This window comes from Uloborus diversus, chromosome 10, assembly GCF_026930045.1.
Source record: "Uloborus diversus isolate 005 chromosome 10, Udiv.v.3.1, whole genome shotgun sequence".
NCBI lineage: Eukaryota > Metazoa > Arthropoda > Arachnida > Araneae > Uloboridae > Uloborus > Uloborus diversus.
Genome location: NC_072740.1, coordinates 132,768,217 through 132,792,023, shown reverse-complemented (window position 1 = coordinate 132,792,023; position 23,807 = coordinate 132,768,217). Strand labels below are relative to the sequence as shown.

At 33.5% G+C, this 23,807-nt stretch overlaps 1 protein-coding gene across 1 annotated transcript in view; it reads left to right on the top strand.

The window, feature by feature from the left end:
* Positions 1-586: 586 nt before the first annotated feature.
* The window catches only part of LOC129231372 (dopamine beta-hydroxylase-like), a gene marked incomplete in the record, with an annotated part of 223,781 nt that continues 200,560 nt past the window's right edge, over positions 587-23,807 (top strand). The window contains 1 exon segment of the mRNA XM_054865669.1: positions 587-942. Coding sequence (XP_054721644.1) covers positions 616-942 — 327 coding nt within the window.

Genomic DNA, 23,807 nt, shown 5'->3' with positions numbered 1-23,807 from the left:
AGTAGGTTTTGGTCTACAGAGTAACACTAATTTACAAGTAGAAAACAATCAAATTGAGCTTCAGCACCTAAAAGGAAAAGAAAGCACGTGAAAAACGAAAAACATCTTTCTACTATGCAGTCTTTCATAATTTAAACAAGAGAAAAATTAATGTCCACCAAACATCATCGTCTTCATAGCACAATCGCTAAACTCCCCCAACAAGTCTTTCTCGAAATAAAGTACCTCCGAAATTCAACAGCCTCATCTGAAGCGCACTGATAAATGCCACCGAATTATATTGAATTCTGAGGCTGGAACTGCCCGAGCGATATTAAAAATACGTTTTTTTAAAGCTTCGCCGCTGCTTGAATAGACCTCGCTTAAAGATGAGGTGCCATCAATGACATGAAGAGTCATAAAACTCCAACAATCGGAAGACTTCGCCGAGTTTTAATAACTAAAGGAATCCAGCTGTGAGTTATGCGAGGTATTTCATTATGATGCGCCTGCGTCGCCCCCATGCTATGTCGAAGTGACGTAGGCCTGCTCAGCCCCATTTTGGTCCTTATCATTTGCGATTCGTCTTTCTCAGCTCAATTTAAAGCTTACCAGAACAGATTGCAGATTTTCCGAATGTCCAGTATGCTTCTATTTCCTTCAGCTTTACTTTTTTCGTTGCAACTTCATGGATTGTGGTGTGCCGCCTTAGATAATGGTTTGACCAGTAGCCAATATCACCAAGAAAATGCCGCTTCTTATTTCGAGATTCCTGTAGATCCAGAAGACAAGTTGCATTTGTTTTGGAATGTAGATTACGAAGAAGAAGTGGTCACGTTTGAAATGCGAGTGCGAGCTGCAGAATACGACTGGGTTGGTGTTGGATTTTCTGACAGGGGAGAAATTACTAATGCTGACTTATGTTTCCTGTGGACGGATAAGAAGAGAAAAAATCGTTTTCAGGTAATTAATTTTGAAACTATTAAAATATTGCTCAAAACAACTATTAAAAAAAGACAAAATTTTACTACGCGTTTTAAGGCTTTTGTTAAAAAATAATAAATAAAATGTAATTCATATATTTTTTAAAATTGCATTTTATGTTTGGTAATGTAGCGGCTGATAAAAACCAGAAATCACCAACTAATGCGCATTAATCGTCGAACGACATCTCTGCTAATACATGCATTTTAATCGGTGTTTATCAAATTTTTTTTAATGTTTTTTCATGAAGTAGACAGCTATTTTATGAAACAGCAATAACTGATTCAAAAACATTCGCAATTAACACTTGCAAATAATTTTTTATCATATGAAAAATATTTCGAAAGTGTGTCCCATTATTTTAGAAACATTTTATTTAGTTTTGCATAAATAACATATTGAAACGTTCGGCTCTTAAGAGTAAAATTTGATTATTCATGTGTCTGAAAGGAAATTTAGCTGTGTATAAAAGATGACAATTATTGAGTTTTACGAAAAAAAAAAAAAAACTTCATAGCTGTGGGATTTTTTTAAAGCATGAGCATTATTATGCCGTGGACAGGTAAAAGGCAGTAACTGCAAATTTTTCGTTTTAATTTTTTTTTTCATTTTTGTCATCTATCGTACGTTTGCTTTACTGTAAAAGCTTGCATATTTAGAGCCCGCTGAAAAAAAAAAAAATAATTCGCACATTTCCCTATTATCAGTATTGAATTCAAAAGCGTTTTCTCAAATATCTTGAAAGCTCATATCTGCAGTTACTGCCGCTTACCTTCCCACGATAGAACTGTAGTTCATTGTTTGGTGGAAATGTCGAAACAGTACAGTGCTTCTGAGAGTAAATAGATCGCCAAGGTCTACAGTTCAGGCAAATTACTGCCCGATTGTGACTCAAAGCAATTTTATGACTCTAATAAAAACTGAAAACAACTGGTCTAAGTTCTACACCAATCAAAAATTTGTCAAACGTTCAATTTTTAACGTTTAAAAATTTGTATCAAAATTAAAAGCATGATTTCATTCTTATCCAAAGTGACCTATATTTCAAACCAAAGATTGTCTATACAGGACAGATCAAGACCTCATCGAACTGATAGAGTGTTTGAAGGCCAAAAGAACATTTTGGAGAATCTATTCCTCTCAATAGGGCGTCCAGAGACCTATTGGAATGGGAATCACTTGACCTATTCTCCTGATCTCAACTCTTGTAGCAAGTTTTTGTGAAGTATATTTCAAACAAAATAATAAAAAAATCTAGATGAAAACAACATTTACAACAAAACCATTGCTAAGTTCAAAACTGCGATTCAGGAGGTCATCAAAACATATATGTCTTGACCAGAGGTGGCGATTAGGACTAAAAAGGGGGGGGGGGGCAAAAAAAAAAGCGAGAAAAAAGTACATAATTTTGCAAGGGCAAGTTTTGAGAGCAGATGAGGGGTAATTGATGTAAATATCTAGCAACTTAACTCACGTTTTTATTAAGATTTTGATGAATTTTGTACATAATAATTTACCATGAAGAAACACTTAAACATGAATTAGACTTACATTATTTATCCCAAAGTATTTTGAGAAGTCACAAAGACTTGGTAATAATTTCAATGAACAAGTATGACTTGTTTTTAAGTAAAACAATTGATTTATTCATATCTAAACAATGAACACATAAACTAAAAGTTACTGCTTTTGCTAAATAATGTTTGGTAAACAGATATACAAAGTAAAACAAATAATTATGGTCTTAAAATTTTGATATTTCTCCTTTTTTAAAAAATAATTTCTAGTTTTACTTCCTGAATTGGAAAATAAAATATATAAATGAACCATAAAAGTGAGGAGGGGAGGGAGCGGTCCCCCCTTGCCCCCCCTCCCCCCGAATTGCCGCCACTAATCTTGACACATCAGCGAGTTTTTCAGATTTTCGCTTTCTGTCGTCGTCACATCATAACCATTGATGGTAAGCAGAACGAACATGTCAGAAACCTGAAACTAACACCGAATAATTGTGATATTAGCATCTACATTAAAGTTTTAACTCATTAGTTTTTTTAATTTTCAGTTTTTATCCTTAAAATGACATAGACCCTTATTTAAAGGGAAGTTGTGGTTGCATAAAAATGCTCTTTGAGTCCGTACGATCTATATTTGAATTCAAACTTCATAAATCAAATCAAATTCAAGGAAAAAAAAACCTTACATGGCAATCTTTACTGAGAAGTCAAAATATGATAGACGTGTCTAAGTTTACAAAATTGTATCTCATTTTGTAACTTTATAAAACAATTTTTGCATTAACTGCTTTATCTTTTGTGTTTTCCATTGTTGTAAAACACGGTTTAAAATTATATACTGAATCTACAGCCAAATCATCGTTTTAAGTATAGTTACTTCTTCCGAATGATTACAATCAGTTGTAAATCGCAATGGAATAGAAAGAATGATAGATGGAATGAAATAGAATGACTAGTCATACCGTGTGTTCTTGAGCTTCAAAAAATTTCTGCGGTATACCTGTAATTAGTATTGCTTTTATACGCAAGTATTGCAAGTATTTCCCTCGTTTAATAGAGAATGATTAGTCATACCGTGTGCTCTACGGTGGTTCACAGATACATGTAAGGAAAAAAAAAGTTTCTCCTAGATAACGGGACACCCCTCAACATTTTTAGACTCGTGGATTGTAATATACTGGAAGAATTTTAGCTTCCTATTTCAACTGAAAGAGGGTGCTCCACCCCCTTCCCCAAACTTCATACCTAAGGGGAGGGGAGGGTTAAAAAAATACATTGATCTGAAAAAACAATGCTACATATTATAATATACACTACTAATACGCATATATATTGCATAAAAAATGTTTACAAAAAGAAAAAAGAAAAAAAAAACAGCTGGAGAAATTAAATGTTTCTAAACTTGCAGCATTTTCTATACTACGGCTAATGTTAAATCAAGGGGTCGTTTAGCACCCTCTTATAATTTGAGTAAGATGCTAAAACTTTTACAGCATAATACTATTAGTAAGTCTGAAAAAAATAAGGGGTGTCCTGGACTTTAGCTCCAAAATTTTTTTTTTTTTTTTGAGCCACTCTAGTGAGCTCTTGATTTTCAAAAGTTTTCTGCGGTATACCTGTATTAAGTATTGATTTTATACGCAAGTATTGCAAGTATTTCCCTCGTTTAATAAGAGGAAAAAAAAAAACTAAAGGAGGGAAAAAAAACATATTATTCTGCGCATAGTTTGGTATAATACATACACCAAAGAAATGACTACATAAGCCTTAAAGAAAGACTTAAACTCAAGATTCCTGTTAAATGCGGTCTTGTAATAAGTGTCATGTAAAGCAAAAAACAGGCCTGTGGACATAAACATTAGCTTGGGAAGTTTAAAAATGCATGGGGATTTTGCTTCACATATAATTGTTGAGGATTAAGTTGCGTGAAATTGAATACACTCTTAACCAAAAATATCTATTTTTTTATTTTATAAGAGGAAAAAATAAATATAATACTGATCCATAAACTATTGCCTAAACATTTTTTTCTTATCCTATAGCCCCAGAAATGTTTCCCTTATTGCATTATTATTCAAAATTAATTGTTAATAAATTCCTAAGATCAGATCTTTCAGAAATCGTTCCTAAGTTCAAATTGATTTTTGATTGGTTTTTCTGGAGTAGTTTTGCAACTACTTCTTTTAAACAAAACTACTATTTAAAATTAAAAACAAAGAGGGGGAGGGAGAAAACGGTTGATATGTTTGTGAAAAGAAATTTTCACGATTAAATGAACGGAACAAAAGATCTTTCTCCGAAAAAAAATTTTCATCATTTTTTAAGATAAACTGAGATGATTATTGAAATAAATATGCAAGGTATAAAGTGTAACAAGAGTTTTAAAATTTATATTTATTTAAATCTTTAGTAAGCATTATAAAAACAGAACATCTAAATAAGTCAAACCATGATTTAAAACTAAACAAGAGAATCAATTAAGTAGGACTGACGTTGTAAGAGAATTAATTTTAATTGCAAATTTGGGACGCAAATGCCGTTTTTATCAAAACCTACAAGTCGCGAAAATACTTTATTTTTACTAATACAAAATAACAACGTTTCCTTTTAAAAATTCAATTGCATATCTAACCTCTTGATATTAAATCAAAACTTAACAGTTAAAAGCTAGTACATAAAGTGCATATTCATAACAATTCACTCTTTTGTTCTACAAATTGGACCGAAAAAAAAATCTTTTTCTGTCAAATGGTTTTTTAATATTTTGCTTTCGACGCAGATTAGATTGTTTTCGTTTTTCAAATAAATTTTTCGATGACAAATAGGATTATTATGCACGTCTTTTATCTGCATGAGCTAACTTCAATTGGCCTTACACATCATTCGGTAAATTCTTCTCAACATGTATTATTGGGACAAATCATATGTAACTAATAAATCATTTAGGGGCATGAAAAGGAACAAAAGATTAACACTTTGAATAATGAAAAAGATTATTTGCTATTACTAGTTTAAAGTTTAACATCAAAATCATGCAATGAAACGCCATTCTGAAATAAAAATATTCCGTGACCCATTAAAATATAAAAGTTTCTGGTCATGTAGTTTTACTGTGTGACCTACAAACACACAGACACAAAACGACGATTTTCTTTTATTTTTTAAAATAAAGTTAAAGTATTTTTAATGGAAAGAACCAACTAGACTCATTTGAGAAGAACGGTTGTCTGTATGGGCTAGAGGTAGGCAATGTCGTTCTTTTTAATAATCCGTTCCTCAGAGGGTCGTTCATTCTTTTGATCTGTTCATTCAACTCGTTCATTTGAACGACTTCGTTCATTTAAAAAAGTTGAAGGTGATCTCTCTGCATGACATACTCACGTACTTTTGAAAGGTTTCATTAGATCAGTAATATTCTTTGAATGAAAAACAACTAAAATGATCTGAAAGTAAGATAAGAAAATATGCCACAATGAAATATGAATTAAAAAATATTCAGGTTTATATGTATAAAGCAATTACAGTTCATTTTTTAAGATATTCCTCAGTTGCCGAACGGCAAGATATGTTTTCCATTCCAAAAATTGCAGGTTACATTTCAGCGTGTCAAAAAAGTAAGTTATTAATTTTTTCCAGCAACAACACTATATGTATATATATATATTATAGTATTACCAATAGACCATGTATAGCGAAAAAAACAACAAATATATCGGTAGCTGAGCCGGAGTACCGGATAACTTAATTTAAAAAAGACTCATCTTAAATATTAGGGAGCTTCAAAATTATTCAACAGTACCGATGAGAACAGAAAAAAAAAAATGCAACATGTTTTTAAATAGGTGAAAAAAGGTAGACAGTAATAATCCTTATTAAAAATCTCTGGATATTGAATGTAAAAGGAGCAACTTGGAAGCCGCCAAGCAAGTTAAAAATGAAGCCAAATCAATATAGATAGTAGTTGATAGGGATGTTATAGAAGTCGAAAGGATCGCCAGAAAAGCAGGTGTCCGAGTGGCGATTTTAAAAGTTTTAGGACACAAATTTGATGAAATTTTAGGACATTTTTAGGACAACAAATATCAAGTTTTGTTAACTTAAATGTAATTAATAAGCTTGATTTTCGTAGGATATGATCAAACTCTTCAAGTTAATCTTAAATCTTGAATACCACAATGCCATGTGCAGGTAAAGGGCAGTAACTGCCAAATTTTCATTTTTTTGCATTTTTGTCTTCTGTTGTACGTTATCTTTATTGTACAAGCTCGCTTATTTGGTTTCCGCTGAAAAAAAGGCGCGAAAAAGACGTCTAACTCCAACATTTTCCAATTGTTAGTATTGAATCCAAAACGCGTTTCTTCAAATATCTCAAAAACTCATTTCTGCAGACACTGCCGTTTACCTGCACACGGCGGTACAATAGCATGCACTTAATCTTTTATTCTTTTACACGGTGACAGATTACGAAGAAGAAATTTTTCATCTTACGATTTGAACTGGGGTTATTTAAACGGGGGCGATTAAAACCTCGATTTTACGTTGTCCGTTTCAAATGTCATCCCGCTTCCGACGTCATTTTCTGCCGGTTCCTGAAAAAAGTTACCCTGATAATGTTATAACTTTCCGGATTTTCGTTACTTTTTTTCAGAAAATCAGCTTCATATGCTTTTCTATAAGTACATCGAAACACTTTTTCATCTACAATTCTCCCACATTTTTTTTTTTGAATTTTCTTTTCTTAAGATAAATTTGTTTTATTGCCGTTTGAAGTCGCTCCGGCTTTCTTTTTGTTCTGTTTGATTATCTTTCGTATGTGAGAAGGATTTCTTCTGTTCGTCCCATCTTCCTTTATGACAATTGAAGACTTAACCTGCTGAAACTCTTCATTGAAAGATACTGTAGAAACAGAAAAAAATGCTTTAAATTCATCTTTTTCTGCACGCACCATGTGCTGATCTTGCATCCATTTCTGTCGGGTTTTTTTAACCACAAGGAAGAGAATCTTGTTTTCCATGGCATTTTCATGAAACAAATTACTATTTACATTTTTAAAACAAAAAGTTAGGAGCTAAATTTAAAAATTATAAATGAAAGAAATAATCCAACTTCTCTGAACAAAAACACAGAACAAACTGAGGCTCTTCAGACTGGAAGAACAAGATAATGCCCAGACCACAGCACAAGATAAGCACTATAAAAATAAATATTACTTCCCATCCGGGGACAGCCCATTTAAATTTTGCTCTAAATATGTTAACCAAGTGTTTTTTTTTTTTTTTTGAAACAATTGTTTATTTTTGGGTTCTAACTCAACATGTTGCACTTATTTTATTTCGATAAGCTATAATACATTTAACCCCCTCCTCCTCTACCACAGAACAGCAATTTGAGCAGAGAGTAAAAAGGTTCGAAATGAATATATTGTACTACACTGAGAAAAAGGAAGTTTGGGATTAAGAGTTCAAAATTTGAAGATGAACGCAATTCAAATAGTTCTTTTTTAAGTTCATTTTTTAAGTGAACGAACGGTTCTGTTCATTTTAGGGATTCATTCTTTTTGACCCGTTCGTTCATGAACGACACATCCCTAGTATCGGAACAAAGGCGTAGACTGCAAGTTCAGAGCAAATTTCATTACTTCTTTAAATCTCGCACACAAACATAAACTTCTCCTCGATTTATCAATTTAAGTCTTGATAACGTCTTTCTCCTGACTTCACGTGGTCTATATTGGTGTCACAATGCATGGCCCCACTAGATGACGCTGACGCTTTCGGCTTTGGCAATTTATGACTTTTCTGTGTTAAACCGATGCAACTTATGGTCTGCTATGCATCTACCAATCAATGTCAACGTTTAAAAGTTTATTTTTGATTTGACGTCTCCCATTTTGACCGCAAGAGGCGCTGATAGGAACCCCTGCATCCACTAATCAATGGCAACGTAATGGAAACAGGGGTTCCCTGTAGCGCCCTCTTTATTGCCATGAGTTTCATTGATTGTCACGGCCTATAAGAATTAAGTGGGGCCATGCACAATGAGAATCCTCAGCACTAGAATAAAATAATATGTGATTCACTGTACCTGAAAAAAAAAAGTAAATAAAATAAGTAAAATAAGTTTAAAAACTAAAAAAAAAATATTAAAAAAATACTTTATTTGGTTTTTGATTTCCACTAAGATAAGTAATGTTTTTCAGGGAAAGATTAGTTTATTATAAGAAATTCATTTGGGATTTAAAGTAAAAGGAATTCCTTACATTAAATGTAATATTTCAGGCATTCAAATGCATTCAAGCGTTCAAATGTAATATTTTTAATATTCCAATTGCTTTTTTTCCATATTTTGCATGATTCAAAATTTTTACATTGCATATATTTTACTGAATTTTTCGGGAGAATTCACGATTTTAAATGAAAGCGAACTACGCTAGTTGATGCATTAAGAACTTTTTGCATGAGTTTACGTTAAATTTTTTTCGTGAGCACGGACGTGATATCTACTTGAAATAAAACTCGAAAATTAACAACTACAGCCAAAGCTATAATGCTGAAATGTATTTTATTGAATGAAATTAAGCTGTGATTAAAATGGGATGAGTTGAAAAGTTAAGAGATTAGCGCACCGTTTTGCGAACCCTTTTCACAAAACTACGCGCTAAGTTGGAACCAGTTTTAGCTGGTGGTATTGAAGATCTTAATGAAACTCGATGTAAATATTCTTGAAAAAGAAAAATCAATCTCAACTTCATATTAAGAAATCAAAAATTTAATGACGGAAATTGGAAAATTGGAAAAGGAGTGAAATTAGCTTCAATTTCTATGAGAAAAATTTTCTGCGAGAGTCAAAATTGAAAGTTAGATTAAAAAAATAGTAAGGACAATAGTTGCAAAAAGTAGAAAATTTTCAAATTTTAGATGTTCTAAAACTTCTGCTTGATACGTGTACATAAATACCTAAATTAAGCATTGATAATTTTCCCGGTGATTCTAGTTCATAGTTAGAATTTTTTAACGTTATTGAGACACCAATAGGTCAAAATAAATCTTTAAATAATATTGAAAAGTTGACATTTCTGTTAACTGGGCAAGTTTACAATGTTTTAAAAAGTTTTCATCCCCTGTCCAAAGTAAATAATACCCCAAAGCAGCGTTTCGGTAACCGTTCCCTCTTGCACCCAATATAATGTTCTCATAACTAGGTTTCCGACCCTCAGCTGGTGCGGGGGGATGGTTTACAATCATTAGACTTTTGCATCGAAACATTTTGTAATATTTACAGATATGGCCTTACATGTATACAGGATGATTCCGAACTGTTTTTAAAAATTAAGAGGGGGTGATAGTGCCCATCCAGGCAACCAATCATTACATAGAAATATTGGGCCGCATTCCACTGTGAGAGGCACAAAAGAGGACAATTAGAATTCTTAGAAAAGTTGGGAAAGGGAAGGAACGATACCAAATTCGCATGATAAAATTTATTACTCAGTAAAAAACTCATATCAAGATCTAAAAAAAAAAAAAAAAAAGGCCCAGTCGAGCCCGCTTAATGGAATAGCCAGTTGCAGGAGTGCCTATCCCCCCCCCCCAAGCTCAATGGCGCATATTCCCCCCCAAAAATTTTCTCGCTATTTAGAGCTTCTAATTCCCAGGCAAATTAACCGGGGGAGGGGGGGGGTAACGCTAACTACTGCCATCTGAACCGAAATATTGTTGGATTGTTGACACGTCTCACCTCCCAAAACTTTACAATATGACCCTTGAGTAAAAAAGCTTAAAGATTTTTTTTCCCCCAAACCTATGAAAAAATACAGAGAGAGTGGATTCGCCTTTCTTGTGTTTGGGTGGAGTCATTACTGGATGTAAGCATTTGAACCTTGTCGGAAGTATAATATTCAGTCAGATAGGGGGTTCCAGGGGATTCTCCCCCGGGAAAAATTCCGAAATTGTTGGTATAAAAACAGTTTTAAACATTAATGGAGAAGGTTCGGTGGCTTCGATTGGAACGATTCGGTGGTCCCTCCCCGGTATTTTTTTCGAAATTGAAATATCAAAAAAGCAACTGTAGATACTCATCTGTTATGTAAGGGAGAGTGGGCGGGTTCGGGGATTTTCCCCCAAAACGTTCTCAAAATAGTAGTTCTAAAAACGCAGTTTTAAACTATATGTGGTAATGTTAGGTAGAGAAGAGATTCGGGAGGTCTCCCTCGGAAAATTTTCGAGATTGATGTCTTAAAATTGCGATTTTAGGCTATCTATGGTTAGGTGAAAGGCAGTTTTCGGAAATTGAAGCCCTAAAATCGCAATTGTTGCCGACCTTCGTGACGTTAGGAAAAGGAGTTTTCGGAAGCACTAACCAGAAGTTTTTTTCGAGATTAATGCTCTGAAAACCAAATTTAGGACGATCTTTAATGATTTTAACGAGAGTGGGAGAAAGGAGAGGGGCGCTCCACTTAAATGTTCGAACCTGTTGCTTTAGAAACGCAATTTTGATTGATCTTTGGTAATGTTAGTGGAAGGAGAAGTTCGGTGGCATTCCCCCGGCAATTTTTCGAAATTGAAATTTCAAAAAGGCAATTGCAGATTGTCCTTGATTGTGTGTTAAGAAGAGGGAAAGTTCAGGGGCTCTTCCCATAAATTTTTCGAAATTGCAGTTCTGGAAACTCACGACCAAACGGCACGACCTTAAATGTCACGGATTTGGATAAAATTCTAGGTATAAGTCCATTCTCACTAGATATGAGCGCATGTAAAGCGGTTTGACTGCATAGGCCCTAGTTTTTTTGCAACGAGGGTCCAAATTTGCTAGTTTTGCCCCAGAAATGCAATGGCGTTTCCATTTTAATTTCAGAATTCGACAAAATGTTCGATCTCCCAAACCTTTGGCATCTTTTGTTAGTAAATTGAGTATAAGGGAGAACACATATTTATTTATGGGCATTTTTTAAGATATTTGAAAAGTCGAAACGATCCTGTATTTTTGTTCTTTTGTGTGCCATGTGCAATAAATCAGAGTTTTTTTCTCTTCTCCCTTTTTTTGCTTATCAATGTGGGATACCTTTGATAGCAGACGATAAATATCCAGTTAAAGTTGATGTTTTTATTAGCAAACGATAAATACTTTTTACATGCAGACGGTGAATATAAAGCGAAAATAATTAGTTTAATTTGCAAACGATAAATATCATGTAACTATGTTATTTTGGCGTTCAAGTTAGTGAAATTAAAAGTAGTAGCCAATTTGAATTTAAGCATGCAAACGGCTCATAGTGCAGTACAATAGTAGAAAAAACAATAAAACTAGTAATTTTAAAGGTAACTCCATTGAAATATATTTAGAATTTGGTCCAAATCTGTGACCGGTCGTGCCGTTTGGTAGTCAGTTTTAGATGACTCTTAATGACAGAGGACGTTTTTCGGGCGTTACAGTGGAGAAGCTCTCCTGGAAGTTTACCGAAATTGAAGTCGCATATCCAAAAAAGATGCGTCACACACAAGTTCACTCTGACAGATATTTTTCGGAAATCCTCAAAATTGATCCAGCTATTCAGCATTCATCGAAAGAACTCGAACATTTTCACGAATAGAATACTTCCTTCTATATACACATATCAGATACAGAAGAAAATAAAAATGGTTTAAGAAAAGTTATTAAAATACCTTATGAACAAACCGTTCTACTTCCAACAGTGGAACCTAACATCATTGATAGTTTTATAAAAATCATCTAATGATAAATTGAAAGAACAGTCAATTTAAAAATGGTAGAAAATACGAGAGTAAAGTGAAATGAAAAATTCTACATAAACTTAAGCTATTTTTTTCAAGTGATGGGCTTAAAAAATATGTTATTCGAAAACTTCAAAATTAGTTTTCAACGATTGTTTTGGTGCAAATGAATCCATGAAAGGCTAGAGCATAGTGGTCGAAATTCTTACAAACAATTAATAAATAACAGGGGAAAAAACAAATAAAAAACTTTTTATTTTAGCCATTTTTGACCTCCCTCTCATCACTGTTACACGTATATACCCCTGAAGTAGATTTACTTCCCTTGGATTTCAAAACCATTAACAAGGCTGTAAAATCATCAGGAGAAAAGTTGTACGCACTTTTAAGTAAAGGAACATCAATAACAAATCGGAAATTTATCGTCTACTGCGAGCTCAGTTATCTTCTTTATCTTTATTATATTACTAACTAGCTGTACCCGACGCGCGTTGCTACGCCAACAAAAAAATACATCATTATACTGATTTTCATGACACTCGGTTGAACGGGGCAGAAGTTGCTACTCTGCAGTGCCACCTGGTGGCGAGTGGCTTCAATGAGCATATTATGCACCTTCTCCGTGGAAAAATACATACATATATATATATATATATATATATATATATATATATATATAGCAATTTTCATAATAATCGGTCCAGGTATCAAGTGAAGCCGTGACTATACTCAAATTTTGTACTCACGCAGTTTGCAAGATCAATCAATCGCTAAAAATATCAAATAGAAAAAGTTTTAAATCCCCCCGTTGCATGAAAAGCCATAAAACAATAAAGAAAGAATTTATTTGTTCAAACTCAAGAAAAATGGCAACAGCTAACTTCTTATCAATGAGATCTTTCACGCTAGTTAATTTCTGCAGCCGATAATTTTATTCGTATTTATCCAATGGATTGTGACTTAAATTGGAATAAAAGAGGAACTATCGATCGGATTTTTTTCGAACTGGTCTATAAACATTCCCAGTACCAAAAATAAGAAACGGTGAAAGTTTCAGCCAAATCTGCCGGGTAGTTTTTGAGTTCATGGATGACATACAGACAAACATTCATTTTTATATATATAGATAATAAAGCTGAAAGTCTCTCTGTCCGGAGAATGTCTGGAGGATGTCTGTAGGATGTCTGGATCTCTGTGACGCGCATAGCGCCTAGACCGTTCGGCCGATTTTCATGAAATTTGGCACAAAGTTAGTTTGTAGCATGGGAGTGTGCACCTCGAAGCGATTTTTCGAAAATTCCACGTGGTTCTTTTTCTATTCTGATTTTAAGAACAAAACTATCATAAGATGGACGAGTAAATTACGAAATTATCATAACGTGGAACCGTAACATGGGCACAAGCCAATTGGCGAGAAAATTCACCATACATTATCTTTATCTTTTTCTTTATCTTTCTTTACTAATAATAAAGCTGAAAGTCTCTCTGTCTGGATGTCTGGATATCCGGAGGATGTTTGGATGTCTGGATCTCTGTGACGCGCATAGCGCCTAGACCGTTCGTCCCGATTTTCATGAAATTTGGCACAAAGTTAGTTTGTAGCAGGGGGTGTGCACCTCGAAACGATTTTTCGCAAATTCCATGTGGTTCTTTTTCTATTCCAATTTTAAGAATAAAACTATCACAAGACGGACGAGTAAATTACGAAATTTTCATAACGTGGAACCGTAACATGGGCACAAGCCAATTGGCGACATACGAAATTATCATAACGTGGAACCGTAACATGGGCACAAGCCAATTGGCGAGATACGAAATTATCATAACGTGGAACCGTAACATGGGTACAAGCCAATCGGCGAGAAAATTTACCATACATTATTTGTAAATATACATGCGAACCAAAAGACCTTTTAATTTTTCTATTACGGGAGAAGCCGTGAGGGTACCACTAGTTACTAATAATAAAGCTGAAAGTCTCTCCGTCTGAATATCTGGATCTCTGTCTGTCTGGATATCTGGATCTCTGTGACGCGCATAGCGCCTAGACCGTTCGGCGGATTTTCATGAAATTTGGCACAAAGTTAGTTTGTAGCATGGGGGTGTGCACCTAGAAGCGATTTTTCGAAAATTCGATTTTGTTCTTTTTCTATTCCAATTTTAAAGACATTTTCCCTTGCAAAATTATCATAAGATGGACGAGTAAATTACCAAGTTATCATAACGTGGAACCGTAACATGGGCAAGCCAATAGGCGAGAAATTCACCTTACATTATTTGTAAATATACAGGCGAACCAAAAGACCTTTTAATTTTTTACTACAAGCAAAGCCGTGCGGGTACCACTAGTCGTCAATAAAATCATTGAGAAGAAAGATCTGTTGCCATTTTTTTCTCGACTGTGAACAAATAAAATTCTTGCTTTTGTTTTGAGGCTTTTCCTGTAATCGGGGGATACAAAATTTTTCCTTTCTGGTTATTTTTCCGCGATCTGTCTGGAAATTTTACAGATTTTATTTTTCTTTTTGTTCAAGCCTGATTGTTAAACACACATCACTTGAAATTACTTTTATTTTCGAGGTAGATCTTGCAAAGCCGTTCGACGCAGCTAGTTTATAATAAATTAATAAGAAATCAAATCGTCTGATCCTGACTTGCAACGGGCACTGACTCCATCCCGTCTTTCATGATCCCTTTATTCAAAACTAGCGGTACCCGCACGGCTTGGCCTTGGACCGTAGTAGAAAATTAAAAGATCATTTGATTCGCCTGTATATTTTTAAAATGGATGATGAATTTCTTGCCAATGTGCTATATTAATTTGCTTGCCCATGTTACGGTTCCACGTTATGATAATTTGATAATTTACTCGTCCACGTTATGATAATTTGGTCAGTAAAATGTTCTTAAAATTGGAAAAGAAAAAGAACAAAACTTGAATTTTTGAAAAATCGCTTGGAGGTGCTCACCCTTATGCTACGAACTAATTTTGTGCCAAATTTCATGAAAATCGGCCGAACGGTCTAGGCGCTATGCGCGTAACAGACATCCAGAGAGACAAAGATCCAGATATCCAGAGACACAGACTTTCAGCTTTATTATTAGCAAAGATAAAGAAGAGACACGGCTAGTAAATTTTGGAATGCGTACGTCCAAAAGGTATTATTTATACATGTATTTCGTGTTGAATAAGTATAAATATTTTTTTTCTTTCAAAAATCAAAAATTTCATGTTCTAAAAAAAAGTTCTAAAAAAAAAATCCCCCCCCCCCAAATTTTTTTTTATCGCGCAACTTGCGCCATAATCCCCCCCCCCCCCTGTGGGCACTCCTGGCCAGTTGCCACGAAACATTATTCTAACAAACGGGATATTGTAATATCCAATATTCCATATGAGTGAACTTGACTGTAGCGTAACTAAGCTGGCAAGTGTAAAACCTAGTGTACCGAATTATTTTACAATACCATAAAATTGTAGTTAATGTGTCCTATTTTATGATGCATGCTCTATATTTCCAGACTGGGTGTGTTCTACTTACATAGAGAAAAACCTGTCAATGTAGGGGAATGTGAGGCAAAGTGAAATAATTAACAAATTTTACTGTTTTGATATGAACAAATTGGGAAATTGTTTTGAAAAGTACTTTACATAAAGGAAGAGCAATGTATTTCATAAAAACTTGCATTAAAACATTAATTTTAATTCTTGGAAGTAATTTTGTACCTTTAAAAAGAAGTGGAAAATTTTCACTTTTATTTCCAGAGGAGCAAAGTGAAAAATAAAATATTTTTCTAATGAAATAGTTCCTATTTGATTATCAAAAATTATTTTTGATGAAATGAATGAGTAAATAAAACAACGAATGAAGCCATGAATAGATGATGAATCAGTAAAAAATAAATGAATAAAATAATAACCAATCAATACATGAGAAAACATAAATGAGTGAATAAATTGTGAATGAATAGGAAAATAAGAGAATGAGTAAATAAATGAATTAGTATTAAATGAAAGAATGCAAATAAATTAGTTACTAAATGAATACTTAAGTCACTTAATAAATGACTGAATTAGTAAATGAAATGAGCTATTCCACTTTTCCCCATCCACTTTACCCAAATGCACGTGACTAATTGTACTAAAATATAAGTATAAAAATAATCTTATTATAAAATAAATAAATACGGCACCGAATGTTAGTAGGTCTAAATTCATATTTGAAATGTTAATAACAAGAACTTTATCATTTTATAAGCCCAAAACAAACCAAACTCTGTGGTACGATAGCCCGTGAGGGCCAAGACATTTTCTGCCCAACTCAGTTTTCCTGACCTGGGGCTCTGGTGTGCGAGGCAGATGTTCCGGTTAGGTGGTCAGCCTGACACGGAACCCCCAGTGTTTGGTTCCCAAGTACGCTTGGTACTCATTTTATCGACCCACTGAAGGGATGAACGGCTCAGTCAACCATGCCCAACCCAGGAATAGAGCCTGAGCCTGTAGCGTGGGTGCCACTGAGCCCCTGGGCTTCTTATCATTTTATATGAACATAAAAAAATACTTACCACAAACTATTATAATATGGCTATCAGTTTTTTAAAATTTTTTGTATTATCTTGTTTTTTGATCTTTGCAGATAACTTTTTACTGACTGGAATGTATTACATGTGGTACTACATAATTGAAATGTTACAAATATAGGTGGCGCTAAAAACTGTAAATATTTCACCATTTCGCGTTGCCCCACATTTCCCAACTTTTATAAGTTTCTCACGAGACAAAAGAAAAAATTTTGGTATGAAGAGAAAAATTTTGAAATAAGTTAATTAAGAACAAAATATAAAATTTGATCATCGGGTAAAAACTATTTAATTATCATTTATTAGACAACGTAATGTTTTTTAGCGAAAGGCACATTACCTAAAAAGAAAATATTTCGTTTTTCTTTTGGTAAATCGTTTTATTTAGACCGAAGCTAAACAGCTTCATATATTTGGGCTGCGTACAAAGCGTCTTTCCTCCAGACACGCAGCGGAAAGATTTAGAACACAAGAGAGGAAAATAGCACCAGGGCACCGGCGGGAATCGAACCTACGACCTCCAGCTTAGAAGACAAAGCTTCTATCCCAGTGCCACGGAATTCCTTCAGTTATATTTTTATTTAATATATTACTATATTTTCGTTTATTTTACGCAAATGGTTAATTTGTTGATTTAATTAAATAGTTTCTATTTTTTGTTGTACATGAATCGCTTCTCTTACAATATCTACACTGAAAGAAAAGAAAATAAAACTCAGCAAAAAATGCTACGGAATGGCGATTGGGTGTTACTTAACTGTAACTTGTAAAGTCTTCACACTGACTGGTGATGTATCTGATACTACGGGGCCGTGGTAGCCCGATCGGTAGAGTGTCGGATTCGGGGCCGGAGGGTCCTGAGTTCGAACCTCGATGGTCGAAGATCCACCGTCGTCATTAGAGGAGACTGGGCGACGTTAAATATGCTCGTGGTCTCAATGTCCTCCAAGTGAAACGATACCTCTGGGGATGCTAGCACCAGGTAGCTATTAGCTCCTGGTCTAGTTCTAAATTCTCATTAACTGTTCGATCCGGTGATGGTGCTGCCATCTATCGGTATAAAAAGTAATGGAGGCAAGGCACTTAGTATGCAGTCCTCGACATAAATACAGTTGTAGTCAGTTGTGACTCGGAATCTGATACTACGACATTCGCAAGTTGTTTACATGTGTTAAGTGTTGTGTCGCTCAGAGAGTCTCTGTTTGTCAAAGTATTTGTATCATTGGTAAGCATTCGTTTTACGTTTACTTTTACATTGTTTTCCAGTATTCTTCTGTGTCGTATATTTATCTCGCTCTAAAATATTTTAAATCATTCCTCGAAAAAATCTAAGTCGTAATTCGATAAATTTTGTATAGAAATTTTAATAATCTGTTAATCTTTTTGAATTTTTTTTTCTCCCGAATCTGAGTCACTGTTGACAGTGCAGATAACTGTTAGTTATATGTATTACTGTTCATGTAAGTAGCAATAAAAAAAAGTATAATTGCTTTTAACGCGGTTTTTAGTCTTTCAATCTGTTCAGAAAGCCCTAAAATATTAATTTGTAACCTTTTCATTGCATTGACCTTTTTTATTTTGTTATTTTGAATCAAATGCTTTTCTTTTAAGTTAAAAACGAAGTAAACAATCTTCAACAATAGTTTCGCAAATTCTTAGTTAATTTTTTTTATGTCGTACTTCTGAAGTAGAGTGCAGACAAATTGAAATTTACTTTTGTTTTTCAAATAGCCATACATTACATATACTAAATGTCACTTATGAAGAGCAAATTTTTAGTTCCAGGCAGTTTGAAATGACACCATAGGAAATAATTGATTTGAGAGGATTAAGTGCTTTTCGGGGATGGGTAATCCGTGAATAAATAGATATATAGAACGGTTCAAGAATGAACTGAATTATTAAACTCCTCTACAATAACTGGGGGAAAGATTAGATTCGAAAACTAATTTCATCGTAATCAGTGTTCAAATTCACATCTATTGGACCCCTATAATTTCTAATATACGACTTCATTATCTTACTAATGAATAAAATAGAAAATCAAGCAATTTCGCAAATATAAGTCACTTGTTCTACTTAATTAGTTTAAAAATACGAATTACATAAAAGGGATACAATTTGACAGTTCCACGGCATATATAGTATAGAATGTGGTGATTTTTACGCTCTGTAAGTATGAGTATGGGCCTAGAGTTTGTGGGTGGTTTCAACAATCAACATCAAGTTTTCGAAACTTTACAACAGGTAGAAGTCAGTATTAAAAATTTAATAGCGGGATATCGGCATTAGTTTTTTCGAAAAAGGAACAAAAAATACTTGATACAGAACCGTTCTTGGCGATTTTATGCAAGAAATACATGAGATATTCGAATATAAAAGTATGATGAACAAAGATGAAATAAAAAAAGAAGAAACAATTGTTATTATGAAATATTAATATGGGAGGAAATGCTAACTTACGGCAACCTAAACTAACTGGCGGTCTACTTTCCGAGATTGGCGAGTACCAAGATCGACTGGGGGGGGGGGGGGGGCGGTTGATGCATACATGATTAGACTTAAAAAGTTGCATTGCATATACAGTCAAGCTAAGACTAAGTCTGCTTTCAATACCCATTTTTCCTTTCCAAATTTTTAAACTTATCTCTTAAATTTGACTTTAAACTCTTAAATTTGACATTAAATTCAAATTTTTTTAATTTTCAAAGCATAGGTTTAGCCTTTTTTTTGAAGTAATATCTGTTAACCTTAGGATTAATTTAAATTCAGAGGTAGCCCTTGATGCAGATGTTATACAGTTTTTTAAATAAAACAATACGTAAAATCCTATTCAAGACAATGTTTTCTCACTTAAAAAAAATGTAAATCATCCATATCAAGCTCTATCTATAAATGCGTAGTAAGTTTTGTGGAATATTTTTTTAAGAAAAAACTTGAGGTACTTCCAGCAGCTACAAAAAATTTACAAAAAAACTCATACAACTTTTAATTTTGAAGTTGAGTCTATTTTTTTTCCTTTTTAGAAAAAAAAAATATATTAACGATATTTTGAGTATGAAAAAGAAAGAAAAACCAGAATGTTGCTGTGATTGACTGAAAATGTGCTCGAGATCGACCGGTTGACCGCGATCGACGGGTTATTGACTTATGGTACTGTAAACCAGAAAATAAAGGTAAAAATGAACCATTTCACAATTACAGCATTGTTAAGGAACAAAACAAATTGCATGAAAATGAAAGAAATTTTACTCACGGTGTATTTTTTTTAAAATGTGATCGTAAGAAAGTAAATCGTAAGATGGTAAGAAAGTAATCAAATAGTCGTAAGATGGTAAGAAAGTAATCGTATAATCGTGAGAGGGGTAAAAGAAAACGGAATTACGATGTTTCACCTTCAGATTATCTCCTTTCTTTTTAATTAATTGAGAGACTCAATTTTGCTCATTGTGTTAGAGACTACATTCTCTGAGAGTAACTGAGCTGAATAATTTGATTTTATGATTGTGTATTAGCAAATTAAATCATATTTCGTTTTATCCCAGAGTATCCCGTTTGTTTTGTTTTGAGATTGATGCAGGTAGATAATTGCAGTATACACAGTCAGTTTAGAAGCTTAAGAAATTCTACAACAATAACTACACTGTAATCCATAGGTCGCATGTGACCCGCTGAATCGTCCAAGCGTAATCTGTCATATTTAAAAAGAAATGTACAAAAAATTTAATTATGTGCTGAATTCATGTAAAATAAACACAAAGGTGTAATTTACATCGAAATTTAATCCTCCAAAAAATTGAAAGAATGATAAACTTCGCTGTTTCCATTTACCCGAGAATGCAGGATTTATGTAGTAAATGAAAGCACCTCAATTGCACATGTATCTAAAATAGGTGGGTGAAATTCACTACTAAATGTGTTTAGTAATCTTCCATATGACAAGTTTAACTAGTTGAAACCAGTTACTTCTCATTTGTAGACCTGCTGGAGAGGAAAATGTCAGATCACTAGACTTAAAAAAAACTTTTTTCACACTTCTCCACAATAGTTTCAAACACGCCTACACAATAGTTTGGAAAAACTCAGAACTCTCAGAATGTCTTCTGTATGTTACCTAGTCTTCACTCAATAACAATTTAGTTTCAACAATTGCAACGAATGTGGTTACAGGATTATTTTCCTTTTCTCCATGTTTCCGATTACCCCAATTACCCTAGTGGATCTAGTGGACTGTCACAGGGCTTGAAACGTACTTTTATGCACAAATATTCTGGAGATAAAAATGAAAAAAAAAAAAAAAAAAAAAAAAACAGCTGTCTACATATCAAACTACCATTTAGTGTCTTAGCAGGAAGTATTTTCCTCGACATTCAGCGTAGATCAGACGCAATTTAAAGGAAAATAATGTAAAGCAATGCTGAAATTGCCAGTTAAAATAAATCATTCATAATATGCAGGGAGTTGTTTTTCACAACGAACCTAGTAGGATTACTTAGTAAGCGAATGCAAATAAATAAGAAAACATGCTCTACGTTTGCTGCATGAAAATGTGAAGTACATCTATAGCTGAAAATATCTTTTTGTACACTTCCGATTCTCATTTTTTATTAACACAAAAATTCGTGTTTTAAAGCGGAATTTCGGCAGATGCTGTCTCATCAGCGATAAAATACGCATTTCAAAAAACAATGCATCATTTGATAAATTAAATTAAAGCTCTGCAATCAAAAATGTTTAAGAATGTGTATGATGGGGAGGGGCAGGGCACAGTGGGACAGTTTTCTTTTGATTCTGATTTTTTCCTCTAATTTATCCTCATTTGCTTCTATTTGAAAAAATAAAATTTGGAAGTGCTGTCAAAGTGTCCCACTATGCTCCATGCGGGGGAACCGTGGGACTTCGAGAAATGCACATTTAGAATCGGCTATTTTCTGACAATAAGTATTATTACTAAATTCAGATTGAGATTACAGTACACAGAAGATATAAAAGCAGTTTTTAGAAACAGGAATATAAAGCAAGTTATAATTATAAACCACGTTTGAAATGTGAAATATTTTCCCAAAATAATGTTTGAGGGAATGAAAATACAGAAGGAACATTAAACAAAATAGTAAAAGGAAAACAAAATTGGAAGTGTAGTATAATTCTTTATATAATTTTAATTTTTCAATTAAAGATAACACTTTAATTACATGTTGGAACATGAAAAAAAAAATAAATAAAAAAAAATGAATCAATATTACAATTTATATGGAGCGCTTAACAATATCAATATAATAGTACCAGCAAAATATAGGCTCTTAGAAACAATTTTCAAAAGGATGTTGAAATGTCAATAAAGCTATTGTTCGTATGATATCTCATTAAAACTAATGACCATAATTTATTTAATGACAAATGTAGATGAAAAACATATTTAGTATGCAATTTCTTGAAACATGTTTACTTTACAGTGAATTATGTTGACCAGGAAGCAGTGGAACGCTGTTCCACTGTGCCCATCAATATCTCCCACTGCACCCCCAAAACAGTATTTTTAAAACAACTCAAAAACTGAAAATTTTTTCAAGAAAAAAAAATAAATAACGTACTATACTTGAGAAACTTGTAGCTTTAAGTTAATTCATTGATATTCAACATTAAAATTTACCTGATTTACACGGCACTGATAGTAGAAATAAAGATGGCTGAAACTTCCTTAAAAAATGAAATGTAGAAGTGACTAGTTTCCAAAATGTTGTGACACAAGTTTACTAAATTGTATATTTTTTTCAGATTTGTAAGAATTTGCATCGTAGGAAAATATAACTTTTCTTACTATGCCTTGTGTACCCCACTTTCCCCTATGTATGTTCTTTATAGAAATCTAGTTTATGTCAGATTTTTTCCAAATTTGGCCTAGAGTTCTCTTGATGCTTAAGAATTGTCATAGAGGGTCTTCTTCCGAGGGGGGACGAATGCAAATCCAGATTTCGTCGGTCTTTGTCAAATTTGGCACAGAGATCCTTTGATGCGCAGGAACTCATATAGGATTTTTTTTCGCTCCCCCCCTATAGGGAAGAATCCCTCTCAGGGGTTTTCGCCAGCAAATATTCGAAAGGGACTGTTTACGCCTATTAATACCAAAGACTGGGTTTTTGGAATTTTAAAGAAATCCAAAGAGGTCTAAACTTAAATTTTGATCCATGAAATTTCCCTTTTCTACACGTTGACGGGAAATTTTACTTCTTTTTTTCTTTCAGTTAACCTTGATTGTTGAACACGCGTCAATTGACACAACTTTTATGTTCGAGGTATATACACCGTGTAACTCCGGGCAACGTAGTTGTCCGTGTACATGGGAAATTTCTTTTTCATTTCCAAATTTTTCAAAAAATATCAATTTCTCAGAGAAAATATGTACCCATGATTGAATAGTCTTTTCCTTGTGCCATGGACATTTTCGAGATTTTTTCAAAAAATATTTTTTTCTTTATGGTATTTTTAAAAATGTATTCAATTGTTCACATATGAACACGATTAAGAAATGCAGAACAGGCATCATATTTTAATGAAAAACTCTTTAATATAAAACATATACGTTCAGGTGGGTCAAAAAAAATTTCTTTTTCGAAATGTTAAGGGACAGGGGATTAAAAAGGTGCTAAATGGTCTCAAACTAACATGTGTGAAATTTTATTCCATTCTGATAAGTCTTTTTGCCTCCGGATTGAGTTTGAAGTTTGGATTTCCTTACCCAAATAGGATACGTTACATGTAAGACTGTAATAAGAATAAATATTACTTCGTTTACAGAAACAGGCAATGACATTTTCAATTTACTCCTGGTTCAAATTCACACTTGCAATTTTAGGTGTTAGAATTGACTGAAATGTGTGAATTAGGTCAAACGCTCCCTGCCTACTGTGCAACGTAAATAAGTAAAAGATGCTAAAAATCTACCTCTTGAAATGCAGCAGCAATCTTTCGAAATCCTATTCAAAAATAACTAAGAAAATAATCAGAATCATTTTACCAA